The sequence below is a fragment of the Hippoglossus stenolepis genome, chromosome 20, assembly GCF_022539355.2.
Source record: "Hippoglossus stenolepis isolate QCI-W04-F060 chromosome 20, HSTE1.2, whole genome shotgun sequence".
Taxonomy (NCBI): domain Eukaryota; kingdom Metazoa; phylum Chordata; class Actinopteri; order Pleuronectiformes; family Pleuronectidae; genus Hippoglossus; species Hippoglossus stenolepis.
In genome coordinates, this window is record NC_061502.1 from 12,236,323 (window position 1) to 12,251,382 (window position 15,060).

The 15,060-nt window shown below is 44.6% G+C and overlaps 1 protein-coding gene across 2 annotated transcripts in view; it reads right to left on the reverse strand.

Annotated features, from left to right (window-relative positions):
• Nucleotides 1-15,060, reverse strand: part of LOC118099686 (tyrosine-protein phosphatase non-receptor type 14) — a 37,824-nt gene that overhangs the window by 12,752 nt on the left and 10,012 nt on the right. For both annotated transcript variants that reach the window (XM_035144391.2, XM_035144389.2), the window contains exons 2-4: nt 12,160-12,578; nt 9,392-9,567; nt 343-440 (exon numbers count right to left, since the gene is read on the reverse strand). In XM_035144391.2, the coding sequence (XP_035000282.1) occupies nt 343-440; nt 9,392-9,567; nt 12,160-12,333 (448 nt within the window). In that variant the 5' untranslated portion in view covers nt 12,334-12,578. The remainder of the gene's footprint in view (nt 1-342; nt 441-9,391; nt 9,568-12,159; nt 12,579-15,060) is intronic.

Below are 15,060 nucleotides of genomic sequence, written 5' to 3' on the forward strand. Positions count from 1 at the left end.
GCAGCAGATCCTTCCCCTCCGGACAGATAAGAGTCTTCCTGATGCTACTGAGGCCAACCTTGGAGCTAATGATAAGCTAACTGTCTGTTTACATTCCCCCGAGACACAGACAGCACCCAGGAACAAGAAGATGGAGTGAGGTTGTGTGTGTGTGTTAAGACTGATACCATAGGAACTCAAGTGGACTGGGCTCTCCCAGCGGTATGCAGCCATATTAGGTAGTGAAGTCAAGATGACCTGAGAAAGTGCGAGTTTGTGCTCAGTCCTTCTCTCTTGTTCTGTCTGTCTCCCTCTGGTAGATTATCCACATGAGATGTTTGTTCAAGCGTGTGTGTGTTTTACCTTGTACTGCTAGGCCTGCTAGTCTGATCCCCTGCTCTACTGTGCAGTGGAGACGTCCATCCAAAAGCTCCTTCTTCACCTGTAGGTAATACTGGTACCTAGAAAGAAAGAAAGCATTATTCAGATGAGAAGCTAAGTCCGGCATTGGTGTTGTTGAGACAAGACCGGGAACATTTGGGGGCCCCAGGCAAAAGGGACATGGCAGTATCATATATATAAGGCGGTTTACAGTGTATAAAGTTGGATGACGCATCTCCTCCTTCTCTTATCTTTACATACAGTCTATGGATTCTCACAAAATTGTCGTTGCTGTGGACTAATGTAATCAGCCATTTTCGTGGGCCCCTTCACAGCTCAGGGCCTCAGGTAATTTAGCTGCTTTGGTTACCTTGTTGCAATGTCCCTGTGTGGAGATTTTGTACAGACATTCCTGGTCCCTAGATGGTGAATCCTGAAGACTTTGGTTACCCCCTGACCTTCCCACTCTAAAGATTCTTGGGTCAAGGTTTTTTTGCCCCAATACTTTGGGTTTAAACCAAATACCTGCACAACTCTTGCAGGTTAGCAGGTAGAGAATGAAAGCATGTAACAAATGGTAAGAAATTCCTGCAAAACATTAGCATGTTCACATTGTCATAGTGGGAATGTTAACATGCTGATGTTGGAATTTATCTCAATGTGCTGCTGTACAGTAAGTCTTGTTTTTACGTATCAGAGTGCATACCACAGCCTCTACAGAAGGTCTGACTATGTGGGTGGTAGAATCTTATTGGCTTTCACGAACTCACCAGGAATCGCCTGGTGGTCAATGTTATTTTTCCAACTCGCCACAGTCTCTGAACACCAATTATGTTAAACGGAGCTGGAAAACATGACGGGTCTCAGTTCAACACGTTTCACCAAAGAAAATAAGAAGAGTTGTGCTCAAGGCATCGCATATTAGAAACAGAGGGATTGCAGACATCTACTGAGACACAGAGAGACGTGTTCTTCTGCTCTGGGTTTGTGCAACAGAAAGAGTGCGTCAAGACCGTATTGGCAACAGCATTAGCCGGTAACAACAATGCCAGAGAAGCCGCTTTCAGAACCCAAGTGAGGAATGAGTGAATCACCTCCATTTGAAATACCAGTGACTCATTTTTGACTTGAGAGGAATGCCAAACATATACCAGTAGAGGCTAAACAAAATTATTTAATAGGTCTGTAAATTTTCAGCCAAGAGCAAAGCATGACACACGGAGCTGATGCAAATAAGGACTGATTTCAATCTTGAGAAGGGACAACAGCAGCTGGACAAAAGAGGAGAAATCTAATTGTGGTGCCAATTTGCAGCAAACTGGGACTTTGTGCCCTGTGGTTTTGGGCAGAGTTGGTTTTGCCAAGCGTAAGCCGATACGATGACATTGCTCAGTTTGCTGAGTCCCACTTGCAGCCTTCACAAGATGCGGTACCGAGTAAGTCCCAAAACCAGGAGGCTGAAATACCACGCGCTCATTAAGTCGCTCAGCTCCTTTTGTCCACTTTTAGCCGTGGTCCAACTGGATGTTTGTCTTTTTAAGAATGGAGTGGCCACACAAGAGGAAAGAGAGGACTGTCAGGGTGACCGGGCTCAGCTGCATAAAAACCCGTGCAACGTTTCCTGTTTGTTGCCATGGTGAGCACAGACTGAGTCTTTCCAATGTGGGCTGTGAGACACCTTTTCTAACGTCCACACACACACAGTCTTCAGGAGTTACGAGTGAAGGCGTACATGGGACAGTCCATGCGAGAGAACACAAACTTCTATGAGGAGCTGACTGAACTATAAATGCTTCGTCATTCACTCATCTTCCTCACGCCTCAAACTCCCCATGTATCCTCCTAGTTCCACAGTTTCTCTGCCTCCGTTTCCACCTCACATCTTTCATGTTTCACATTCTCTTTCACATTTTCTCCCCCTCTCCCCCACCTCTTCTTCTTCTTCTTCTTCTTCTCCTTCTCCTTTTCTTTTTTGAGCTCATCTCAGCGTACCCTTGGGCCTATAATCTGACCCCGCCCTCCTCCCTCACCCTGTCATTACACCCGTTGGCTGAGTTGCCATTCCGTTCCCGTGGCAACCCTCTAATTAGCCAACCCCAACCACCGCGGCTGCCGCGGAGGGGAGGCGGGGCCTGATGCGGTCTGGGGGGGAGGAGTCTCGCGGGACACAAAACTCTTCGAATGATTGTGGACTTTGTTTTTACAAACTCTCCATGTTTTCCCAGCACTCTCCATATGGGGTCTGGGGAAATGTTGAGGTCGACCGTGGTTGGTTCTCATTCTGAGGTTCAACGGTAACAACATGATGGTGTTTATACGTATGTGAGGCCAGCGGTGAGGAGGCTGACCGTAAACTGTTGAAATAACTATGAACAAGTGAAAGGCAAAAGAAAATATGCTTCGTTGTAGCCTCATGTCAGAGCCCAAATTACACCAAACAGCCCTAAACATTTTATAGAACTGTGGTTCCCAACTATTTTGGCTTTTGACCTTTAATACGAAAATGTGTCTACTTGTGACCCCAGAGTAAAAGTGTTATTTCTCCAAAGGTTGTGACCAGTTCAAAGAAGAGATGAGGGGTAAATTATCCCAGAATTCACAACAAAAATGGAAAAGTTATAAGAAAACCAGAAACATTTAAATGTGCTTCATGTTTTCTCCCCCTGTTCATCATCTCATGTCCTATCAAACTGTGCTGAGAACTACAGGTTGGAAGTAATGACTCCTACTTTTACATGGACAGCAATAATACAACTATAGACCTTATTCTGCACAATACTACTAATACATAAACTGCTAATAGAATATTCCATTCATATTCCCTTCTACATGTTGCAGAGCATAGTCTTGATTATGACTCAAGTCAACATTACATTCTAGTTGTTTACACTCGAACCCAGGACCTGCGTCATCAGCCAAATGTTGACTGTATAAGTTAATGTCGCAACATGCTGTGTAAACTCCAGTGAAACGTTATAAGTGGATTAAGACTTATACACATCTACATAATGCAAATAAGGTTCTAAGTACGACCTTATTCAGGTTAAGGTAATCAGAAAATCCTGTTTACATGGCAGTGTCCTATTTAAAGTATTGTCCTAATCTGTTAATATCAGTATATTAATATATTGTATATATAAGCATGTCTGCTGTTGTGGAGGACATTTTAGGATGTTCTTAAAAAAAGAACACTTTCCTTGGTCACCAATTTAATCTCAATGAACCGTCTCCTCTGTTTTGTCTATATGTGTAATCTATATCATGATAAATTATCATTAAGATAAAATACTTTGGTTTTACACTTGATTGATTTTTGAGCTAAATTAAAGGGTCCATTGGCTCAAAGGTCATCAAAGGGTCTTGGAGAGCACGACGGTTAATATTATGTCATGTTAATGCAGTTAAAACGAGTGGTAATTACAGAATATAACTTCTTTTTCAAACCATTGATGCCATTATCTGTGGAAATAAAAGGTACACTGTGTAACTATACATTTTTGTACACCACATTATATTTGAGGCCTGACACTGAACAGCAAACTGTTGTTGTAATTTATTGTGTCCATGTATTTCCTTTGTCCGTGCCTCTTACTGGATCACAGCTTATATATTTGTCCTGTGTATAAATAGTTTGACCACATACAGAACTTCTGGTTAGATGCAGTTGTGGTTAAATTAGTTTGTTGCTAGGCTGAAGGTGTTTAGTTTGGGAAAAACCCTGAATGAGTCAAGTCAAGCCTTGAATAATGCATCAGGCTTAAAAACAACATAGACAGGGGTCAACCCACGGAGGAAATCTACAAACTGTAAACCACTCATTACAAGTTCATAAGTCAATATTTAGGGGAAAACAATCCTGTTGATGATTTTACGCTAATATGGTACATTACAATCTGAATTGTGACCCAAGCATTGTTCCAATATGAAGACCGTTAGTTTCGAAGATGTTACATATGTTAAGTGGAAAGTTGTATGAAATGCACGAGCTTCAAGGAAGCAAATAATTTGATTTATTATGTCTCCTGCCAAACATACTAATACATGCACTATGCACAAAGACGTCTCTACAGCCGCACACACCTGGCGTGTGCTGTATGTCTGGCATGTGTGTCTGAATGACGTCATGCAGTAATAACAGGTGAACATACATACACAGACATGAGGCACAGCTCTCCTCACTTGGAGTTACTTGTGACTTCCACCATGGCAGAGGGCTCTGCTGGCACTCCAGGCAGCCACACAGGCACAAAGAGCCCTTTATATGCCCACGCATGTTCGAGCCTCGCTCAAGACACGCTGCCAGATGTCCGAGTAGCCCGGACAACAATCCTGCGAGCATGTGTGCACGCATGACATGAATGTGTGTATGTGTGCGCAACATATGCCTGAACCCACCCACCCCCTGCGCACCAACCATCTATGCAGTGGTGTGACCCTGACTGCCCCCTCAGCCCCGGGATGGGTGCAGACGGCTTGTGTGGGAGGGCAGGAGGATTTCACTTTGAAATGTGTTGAATCAGCAAGGGGCACAACAGAGTACAGCTGTGTGTGTGTGTGTGTGTGTGTGTGTGTGTGTGTGTGTGTGTGTGTGATAACTAGCCGAACAAAGCTAGGATTTCAAGGCTGTTGGGGCTGTTAGCCTTGGGGGCTGCTGGGGCCAGCTGGCCTCGCTCTGGTCAACAGCTCTCTGTTTAGGTTCCTCACTTTCTCTCTCTTGGCCACTTTGCTCCTCCTTCATATCAGTGAGTCAGAAGGAACAGAAGGTTTCAGCCACACACACACACACACACACACACACACACACACACACACACACACACACACACACACACACACACACACACACACACACACACACACACACACACACACACACACACACACACACACACACACACACACACACTACACACACTACACACACTACACACCTCACCTTCTGGTGATTCACAGAAAAGAAAATTTAAAGCAGAACAGGATATCTAATAAAAAAGCCAGTAAGATACGGTCAGTATTATTTGGAATTAGTACAAGGAGCAGCCAGAGGTCAATCACTGTGCAGCCGTCTCGTCTGACACACACACACACACACACACACTCCTGTAAAAGTTTGATTAACAAGTAACAATACTAAACATCTGGGTATGAAATGACCTATAAAACACACAGCCCCATGTTGCAACATCTGTAGTTTCTCTCCATTATTCAATTTCAAGTTTGGCTCTTTGCTGCCATTCCCTCGTGGCCATCTTGGCGTAAATATTGCTATGGTAACACAGTGGAGATATTTACACTGAGAAACACACACTGCTTTATTAGAACTAAGAAGCAATAGGTATATAATTAAATGATTATGGGTTATTGAATCACTTTGTAATTGTCATTGTTTTTCAAGCTGGTTCCAGCTTCTGCAATATCAAGGGATCACAGCAAAGTATAGAAAATGTACTTTCTCTGGAGTTAAGACTATCAATCGGCTGTTGTCATGATGTGCATTTGTTTGCTATTATCTGACTGTTCATAAACCAAATTAATCATATTTGCAGCTGCACAATTGATAACTGTGCTGTAGGAAGATTAGATGTTGCGTTAATACTGTTGGGAAAAACTAACTCTCTTCCTCTGATTACTGTGTTTACAGTTTAATAATCTGACTGCATGGACAAATCGACATATTTCATCATACTGAGGTTATGACCATGAGCGTAACTGCATTAACACGACTCGAGTACAGTGTTTACACAGCTCCAGCTTTCTTGCATTACCACTTCAATTGCGCGATAGTTGGATTATCGGTGTGAAGACGTAACCACAGTGGGGGGGCAGACATACGCGTACGGATTTTAAATCCCCAGCTCTGGGTTGATTTACACAGCTGCATGTGGGGAGGAAGAGAGCGAAGGAGAAACAGATGAATGAACGGATGGATGGGAGGAGAGAGAGATCCAGGATCAGGTTACACATCAGTCAAACTCTGAACTTCAAAAAGACGCGACCACAATGTAAAACTCGCATTATGTTCTCAGTAAATGTCATTTGCTCCCAGACAGAGTGAAATGTCTCTCTGGTTTCTGGCAATACAATTTGAAAACCTCTGTTAATATGTGATAGAATGTTATTTTTTATTAATTTCCGATGATATGTTTGTAAAATTAAATGGAAAAATTGGGAAATAATATAACTCTTATGCAGTTCATATAGATCCAATGATAAATAATATTAGAAATAACACTGGTTTACTGTATGAAATTTTATAATAATGTGTAAATGCATTCAAACTATTTAACTATATACAGTACATTTTGAAGGTAGGGTGTAATTTTTTACTTTTTACTCCGTTTGGGTTTCGTGAAACTAAAACAAAACGGCCACAAAAACCTAATCCACTCACTCCTTCTCTGTTTAACAATCAAGCATAAACATATACTTTTTTTCTACGATGACAAATAAATATGTATTCGTTCCAGAAAATGCACATATGGCCGGCGACCTCAGACCACATAAATAACAAAGTACGAACCCAAAGCCAAACGTTTTACTTTCTCCGCCCCCACTTTTCCTCTGTCATCCTTTCTTCCGAGTCCTGCCCTCCCCCCTTCATGAGACCAGGTGTGCAGAAAAAACAACGACGGAGAACCAGTCCATACATTTTAAGAGGACGGGTGTCTATGGTCTTTCCAGCAGTGATAGATGGAGCTCTCAAAGGAAAGTACAGATGGTATAAGAGCAAGAAAAAATTGCCTTTAAAGATATTTGAATTTGCTAAACCCCTTCATCGGGGGTAATGGGTAATAGAAAATGCCCTGAAATTTGTTTTCTACTTCATGAGGAGGGAAAAAAAGAGAAGGGGCTTTTGGAGAAGCTTGCCTCAGGGGCCATGTATGTTCCTACAATGTGCTGTATTGTGACTAACTCTTCTGACAGGGCTGCAGCTGGCTTCTGAGAGGATTCCTGGGGGAGTGTGCGAGGTGTGTGAGGTGAGCGAGTGTAAGTGTGTGCATGTGTGTGTGTGTGTGTTTTGTAAACTAGACATCCCTCGCCCTCCCCCCTTTACCCCCAGCACTTTTGCTGGGAGGAATGTGTGGTCTGCCTCCTACGCTGGACGGCTGTGCCAACATTCCTGACTAACATAAGAAAGAGGGAGAGGGAGAGGAAAAGAAAAGGAGGATGAGGGGACCGGGGAGAAGGAGAGTAAAAATGTGGGACTTGAGTGATGAGGAGATCTGCTCTTGATAAACACGGAGTAGGGGATTCACGGTGTACAGGGATTGTACGAGAAAGAGAGGGGGCTTGAGAAAATGAGGCGACCATTGTTCCCTAAATTGCCCCCAAGGCCCCATCATAACCCCTTCAACCCCTTAACCCTACACACACACACACACACACACACACACACACACACACACACACACACACACACACACACGCACACACTCCATAAAAGCCCGCAGGGGATTCCTGGAATACCATCCCTTTACCAGAGCAGATCCTGGCCTCTGTATAACGAACCTGCAGACACACACTCTCTAGTCTCTCCATCTACCTCACAAACACACACACACACACACACACACACACACAATACCATTATTTCCAATGCATATCTGGTCCTGCCTCTCAAAAGTACTGAGGGAAATGTATCACCGTAAATGGTTGACACAGACACATACACAAACATGTCAGCTGTGACCTGCAGTTGACCTTTCCCACATCCAGTGAGGCAGAAGCCGCAAATTCACCAGCTCAGTGCGAGGTCTGCAGACACAGTGTGTGTGTGTGTGTGTGTGTGTGTGTGTGTGTGTGTGTGTGTGTGTGTGTGTGTGTGTGTGTGTGTGTGTGTGTGTGTGTGTGAGAGAGGATGAGAAGGAACCTGAAATGACAGACTGTCCACTACACACTGACCCCAGGACGCCCCTTTACCAACTCGCCAACCTGCTAATTGTCACCGTCTCACACACACACTCACAGACATATATGGACTCCCGCTGTGATATTAGAACAACATGGCTGCTGCTGCTGCTAATGTAAATGTACCTGTCTGAGACCAGCTGTGTTCAAACACCCCGTGTCAAAACAGTCATCAAGCCGAAGTCAAAGTAATACTTCAACATTTCAGGGACACACTTATATTCTTTTCTTTTCTTTCTGCCCTCGCTCTTTCTAAAAGATGGCGTCAGTCAGTGTCATTACACAGTAAACAATCTGTCACTTATTCATCACAGACACGCCAATTATGACTTGTTTGTTAAGCCTACACCGCATTGCTCAAGCACAGAAGGTCCATGACTGTGTTTATGGAGCCAAAGGAAAATCTCGACCTCTGTGGGCAGTAAAGTTCTGTTATGTTCAGGAATCAGGCAAAGAACGTAAATAAAATAACTAACTCCCTCTGAAGTTGTGATGTGTTGAAGGAACAATTCCACATATTTGAACTGGCAGATTCTTTACTCACACAAAGAAAGCAGCTATACTTTTCCCACCTTTATGTATTTGTTACACTGTCAACATTTCATCCGGTTACTTTTGGGTTCACGTTTCAATTTAGAAGGTGAAAAACACTATTTTGCACGACATGCCTACGTCCTGATGTCATCACCAATACCTAAAGGCGCAAGGACCCTATTGTTTCATTAATCTTTTGTGTTTCAAAGCACTGTTGAGGACCTACATGCTCACAAACCTCACACAACCTTGCACATAACTCCAGTCTGGTGAAAATTTATATTTTATGGGTCTCATGATGATGTGATGAAATGGCTCCTTGTGCAACCTCAAAAATCTGCCTTTTCAGTCGTTTCTGAGTTGTCAGCATCTTTGTCTCCATTCACAAAGCCTTATGATATTAGAAAGTAGAATACATGTCCTCAATCCAAATGGGCATGATCATCTATTCGCACAACACAACAGTTTGCTCTGTGAAGAACCCAAAGATCATACTGTCCCTCCATAATAACTGCATCTGCACCGCCTCACCTCTCTAAATGCTGTTTCCACCTCTAACCCATTTTGCGAGTGTCTGAAGAGTCTTTACCTTGTGGCCTCTTGCTCCAGCCGGGAAACATTGGGCACGTAGAACATGACACCGAAGAAGAGGAGCGGCTCATTGCCGAACTTGTCCAGCTGCTTCTTTAGAGGTTTCTCCAGCTCCACCCAGCGCTGGGCCGGGGTCTGCGTCTTTCCCTGGAACCACAGCCCGAAGAAATGGGTCTGGAAGAGACAGAGGGAAGGACATTGTGGTGCACAAGGTCAAGGGGGTGGTGTTGAAGCAAAGCAATGATGACTTAGGTAAGCATGATGGAGCGAGAGGAGGAAATCAGCAGGGGACAGAGAAAGGAAATCGCAGTAAATGGAAGAGACAAAGTTTTGGGATGGGAATAAGGGATTTGAAGGGAAAGAGAGAAATAGGCTCAGGAGTTGAGAAATTCACTGAGAACAAATTATGGCGAACAGAGGGGAGATTCATAGCAGCTGATCAAACCTTTGACGTCAGCATCATAACTCTATTAAACATGAATATTAGAGAGAGAAGGAAAAGGCGATGACCTTATCTCACGATATCAAAATGAAAGCCAAGTCTCATGCCTGTCATTTCATCTGGGAATAGATATGATCATTTAGAAAGCACATTTCAGGTGAATAAGCGCCAAGAACACTGAGAAATTTACATTTTTTAATGTGTCAGGAAACGTATGTAAAACATGCTGAGCCACACATTACCCCTACTTAGACTGATCATAGTGATTTATTGCCTCTGATCAGCTAATGTTCCTGCAGCCGTGCAGGCGCCTATAAATACTAAACACTGGGGCAGGTGACGACATGCTGAGATAATTTCCTGTCACATTAAGTTTGATATATTTCAATCACATCAAAACAGACACTGGTTAGAGCCCTGTGGGATATATCTAAGTTCATCTGCAATTTGTGAACGACAGTCGGTCGTGAAACATGACGCTGCTGCCATATTCTCCCCACTGTGTGTGATATACTGTGTAGAAAATGTTTGCATACGGTGTGAGGGTTGGTGAACTTGTTTTTTTAGGCGTCACCATGCAATTTAGAAAAACACAATGACGTTTCAATGGCTTTGTGTGTATGTGTGTGTGTGTGTGTACGTGTCTGTCTCATCTGTATCCAGAAGAAGTAAGCACACCTGTTGCTTCTGTGTGGTTTGACTCTACTATAATGAAAGTAAAGCTGCTTTCAGAGATGCACTGAACTCATGTGTGAACACAAATGTCCAAGTGAGAGCCTCCTATCTGCAGACTCCGCCTGGCCTTCTAGTATGAAGTTCTTCGAATCTGATGTGAGAACACAGCAGGGGACCCCCCCGATGGATTCACCGCGAGCGAGTGGGGGGGGTTGATGATGCTTTTAACGAGCAACAGACGCAAAAATTAAAAAAAACAAAAAGAAAACAAATATCTGCTGGAGCAAAAGCGCTGACACACACGTAGTAGACCACCTCACAGAAGTCAAGAGGGTTTGTGGTGATAGGAGCTGACGATGGTGTCGGGGTGCTGTAAACAAAACCACGTGATCTCCGCAGCAGAGTTACTACGTCAATTCCTGGTTCACAGGTTTGGGCAGATATCCTTATTAGGACTCTGCAGGGACTTCCATTCATTGTGGACAGCCTGACCAAAGTCCCTAAACTTGAACCTGACCAATTCTTGCCAAAACATAACCTAACCACATTCACATCTTACCCCTAACTTTGAACTCTAAAATGAAGTCTGCCTCATTAGGACTGAGCTTTGGTCCCGATAGTGTTTATTCTGGAAAAGGTCCTCAAAGGGCAAAAAAAAACGAGTTCACATACAAAACACACATATAGAGTCCTGAGATAGCGTGCATGCATGTGGCAGACTGCAACTGAAGCTGAGGCGTCACACAACCTTATTTACAACATCACTGACACCTGGGAAATACCACAACACTATGTTAGGACGCACAGCTACAACGCCCCTCCCTCTCACTTTGTAAGCAGCCAAGTGAGCGTGAGCGCGAGCACACACACACACACACACACACACACACACACACACACACACACACACACACACACACACACACACACACACACACACACACACACACACACACACACACACACACACACACCAAAGTCAATCAGCAAACACACTCACATTCTTCCTCTCGTCTGTAAAACAAAGTACCTTTCACGCACAAAACAACTGCACAAACAGACAATTAACACCATGGAAAGCTTTGCACGTCTTTTTCGAGTCACGAGCAATGACAGACAGAAAAGAAATATGATTTGAAGTAAAAGGTTTAAATCAAGAGAAAGATGAGAAGAATGAGTATGAGAGAAGCAGAGAGTGAGACAGAGAGAATGGACAGGAGGGGTGAAGAGGGACAGGGGGATGAGCGATATCTCTTTCTTCTGGGGTGAAAAGAGGACAGAGGTAGCCACGCTTCGTTAGAGACAGACAAGGACCCTGCAGGAGAGGGACACGAGAGGGCAGGGAGACATACATGGGGTGAGGGAGGGAGAGACGCGTGGCGATCACACGCACAAACACACGCACAAGCTGACAATGCATCCATAAACGTGCTGAAGTGAAAAGTGAGTGTTCTTCTTGGTGTAGGTCTAATCTCACCTGATGCTGATGATAATCAATCATGACACTTGCTTATAAATTTAAAACGGGGGCCTGGTTTGAATCCATTATAATCTATTAACCAAAGTAAACATAAAAACAGAGCGAAAGTTCCTGACGGACTTTCCAGACAAATGAGCTGACAATTTGACATGTCAGAGAACAAACGTACCTCTCGTAGCTCCAGCCTTTGGGCCACCGCCTCCAGACATTCCTGTCCTGTGCTCTCCACCGACAGAGTGCATTCAATTACGTTGCTGTCCAGCAGGCGAATCCGTGTTACAAAGTAGTTCTTGCTCAGGACGTTGTAGCGCCGTGTGCGCCACGGCTTCAGCCTGAAGGGCATGGCTGGGCCGGGGGTCGCGGCGGAGTCACGGCTGAGTCGAAGGTCAAAAGTCAATTGTGGGGGAGCACGCCAAGCGGAGAGAGGGGTGGGCGGACTCTACGACCTGGCCGCTGCCCTCCTCACTCTCACACGACGCCAGCCACGCCACCGGGTGGAGAGATGCACCCTGGCAAGGCACTGGCCCATTCCCAAAGATGCCCGGAGAGGAGGACGAGGATGACGAGGTGGAGGAGGAAGAACGGATGCTGCAGGGAGAGATGAAAAAAAGAGAAGGATTAGAACATCTTGAAACATATCTAGTAGTTTTGTGAGCAAACGCCTCAACGGCATCATCCTGCCTACCTCCCATACACTAGCACAAACAAATTAGGCGAGTGCTACGGCGTTTGCAGCGGCAGCACTGGCACGGTAGCAGACAGCTTTGTCCTACAGTTACAGCAGCTGTGCTCTCCGCAGCCCCATGAGGCCCCGCGTCGGGCTGAGCTGGTAGACGGAGGCAGAGATGTGAGGCTATGGATGAATGGACATCAAACAGCAGAGCGCAGACATCCATCTGAACCCAGCAGCTGGCTTTGAGGAGCTAATGGAGCTTCTAAAGTCTCATATCTGCCTGTGTGGGAGGGCTTTTCCTTTTTATCTCCCCCCTCTCCCCCAGCAGCAGCACAGGGCCAGACATTGTCGCGTACAGTGTCGCAGAGTGTAAGATCACACACATGTGGTGGTGGTGGTGGCACATGTGCTTCCACAGACACTGCTCCACAAAACAGAACAATCTGAATTGATGTTGTCAGTAAAAGCTCATAAAACTGTTAATAACTGCAACATCACAAGGAAACAAGGCAACACACACACACACACTCTGTGGTTTTAAGGTTGAGAAAGGTCCGCGGGGAACATTTTGTATACATCTCTGGGTTAGTCATCAGTTATAAGCTTTCATGTCTTGATTGAGGACGCAACTTTCAAAGTAGCAAACGATAGACACACACATACACACCTGTAGTTCGAAGCCACCACAAGCGTAAAAATCTGAGCTTTGAACTATGTGGTTGAGCCAGGCGATTTCTAATAAATACCGAAGACGTTTAATTAATAAAGCTGTGGCCTCTTTGTTGTTTTGTTGAACTAGATCACAAGACCAAAAACTAGAATATCACTCAGTAGAGTTCATTCCTCCGCCAAGGACCCCTATGAAACCACATTTAAATTCACTAGATCCTGATTTATATCTGGATCAGCACCAAATTACACACACTCATAAATATCCGTTCCCCACACTTGACTGACCTTCTGCCATCAAGATCCATGAATTATTCTCTGAGAAATCAAGGAAAAAAAAAAAAAAAGCCCCATCTCTCAATGTTAAAGAAAGTGAAACAAAATTCCTGGATCTGCACCAACATTTATTGCCTCCAAAGAATTTCATGGAAATCGGTTGCGTAGTTTTTGTGTAATCCTGCTGACAGGCAAACAGATGCATAAGGTTACATACCCCCTACGGCCGGGGAAAGAAACAGCAACCTCTCCTCCATGCAAAAACACTGACTCAAGTCACTGACAAATCTGGCAACGCAGTACAAAAATCTTAAGGGTTACAAGAGATAGGAAGGGATGAGCATGGAAATCGAGGGACTAGACAGCAAGATGCATTAAAAAATAACAAACGACGACGAGAGAAAACACACAAATGGGGGAGAGAAAAAAAAGACCCAACTGTGGCATGTCAACGCTCCAGTGATCAGGAGAAGAGAAAAACAGGGGGGGGGGGAGGAGGAGAAGAAAAGGGAGAAGGAGGAGGAGTAAAGACTGAGTGGATGTGTTGCTTCTTGTCCTGGGCTCTGGCAATGTGCTGTTGATAGTCAGCTTGGACTCAGGCCCAGATTCCTCTTTACCCTGACTGGAAAAACAGAGCACACCTGACACAAGTATGCACCACAAGGAAGGTAGAGTGCATGTGCGTGTGCGCGTGTGTGTGTGTGTGTGTGTGTGTGTGTGTGTGTGTGTGTGTGCGTGTGTGTACGCCCAGGCTGAGTGAGCAAGACACACAATCAAGTGATTCTTGAATGAAAGACAGCAAGAAGCTGCAAAACCCCTGACTTCAAGCTTTGTTGTTTGCAACAATCTGAATCACACTCAAAATCCGTGTCCGCCTTAGGAGCGTAACACATTCCTAAATCGTGAATCCTTGTGAAAACAGCTTACTACAATGTGGCATCATCATATTCACGGGTTGTTTTATTGGGCGTCCGGGCCAACACACACACACTCAAAGCTAAAAAGCCACAGAAAAGTGAATAGTTAAGCAAAAATGGCAGAGTAAGTCAGCTTTTCTTAGGAATATGTGGCCGTCCTGCCACCCCCCCATCACCTAATCTGAACCACAGACCCCCCCATCGGACGCTTTGGGGAAGTGACATCACAGATTGATGGTAAAACCTTGCCTGAAAAAAATCCCTCCAAAAATGTTCCCAAGCTCACAGGCCAAAAAGATCCCTGTCAGAAAAAAGCACATACAGACACAGATAAACACACAAAGACAAATAAAGAAGCATACTTTCACTGTGTAGTGTACAAACATAGACATGCATGAACAGGGCACGCCACAAACACACCAACACACACACACACACACACACACACACACACACACACACACACACACACACACACCATCGCACACACACCAGGTTCTCCAGAGGTTAGCCAAAGGACCAGACAGCAGTTAGT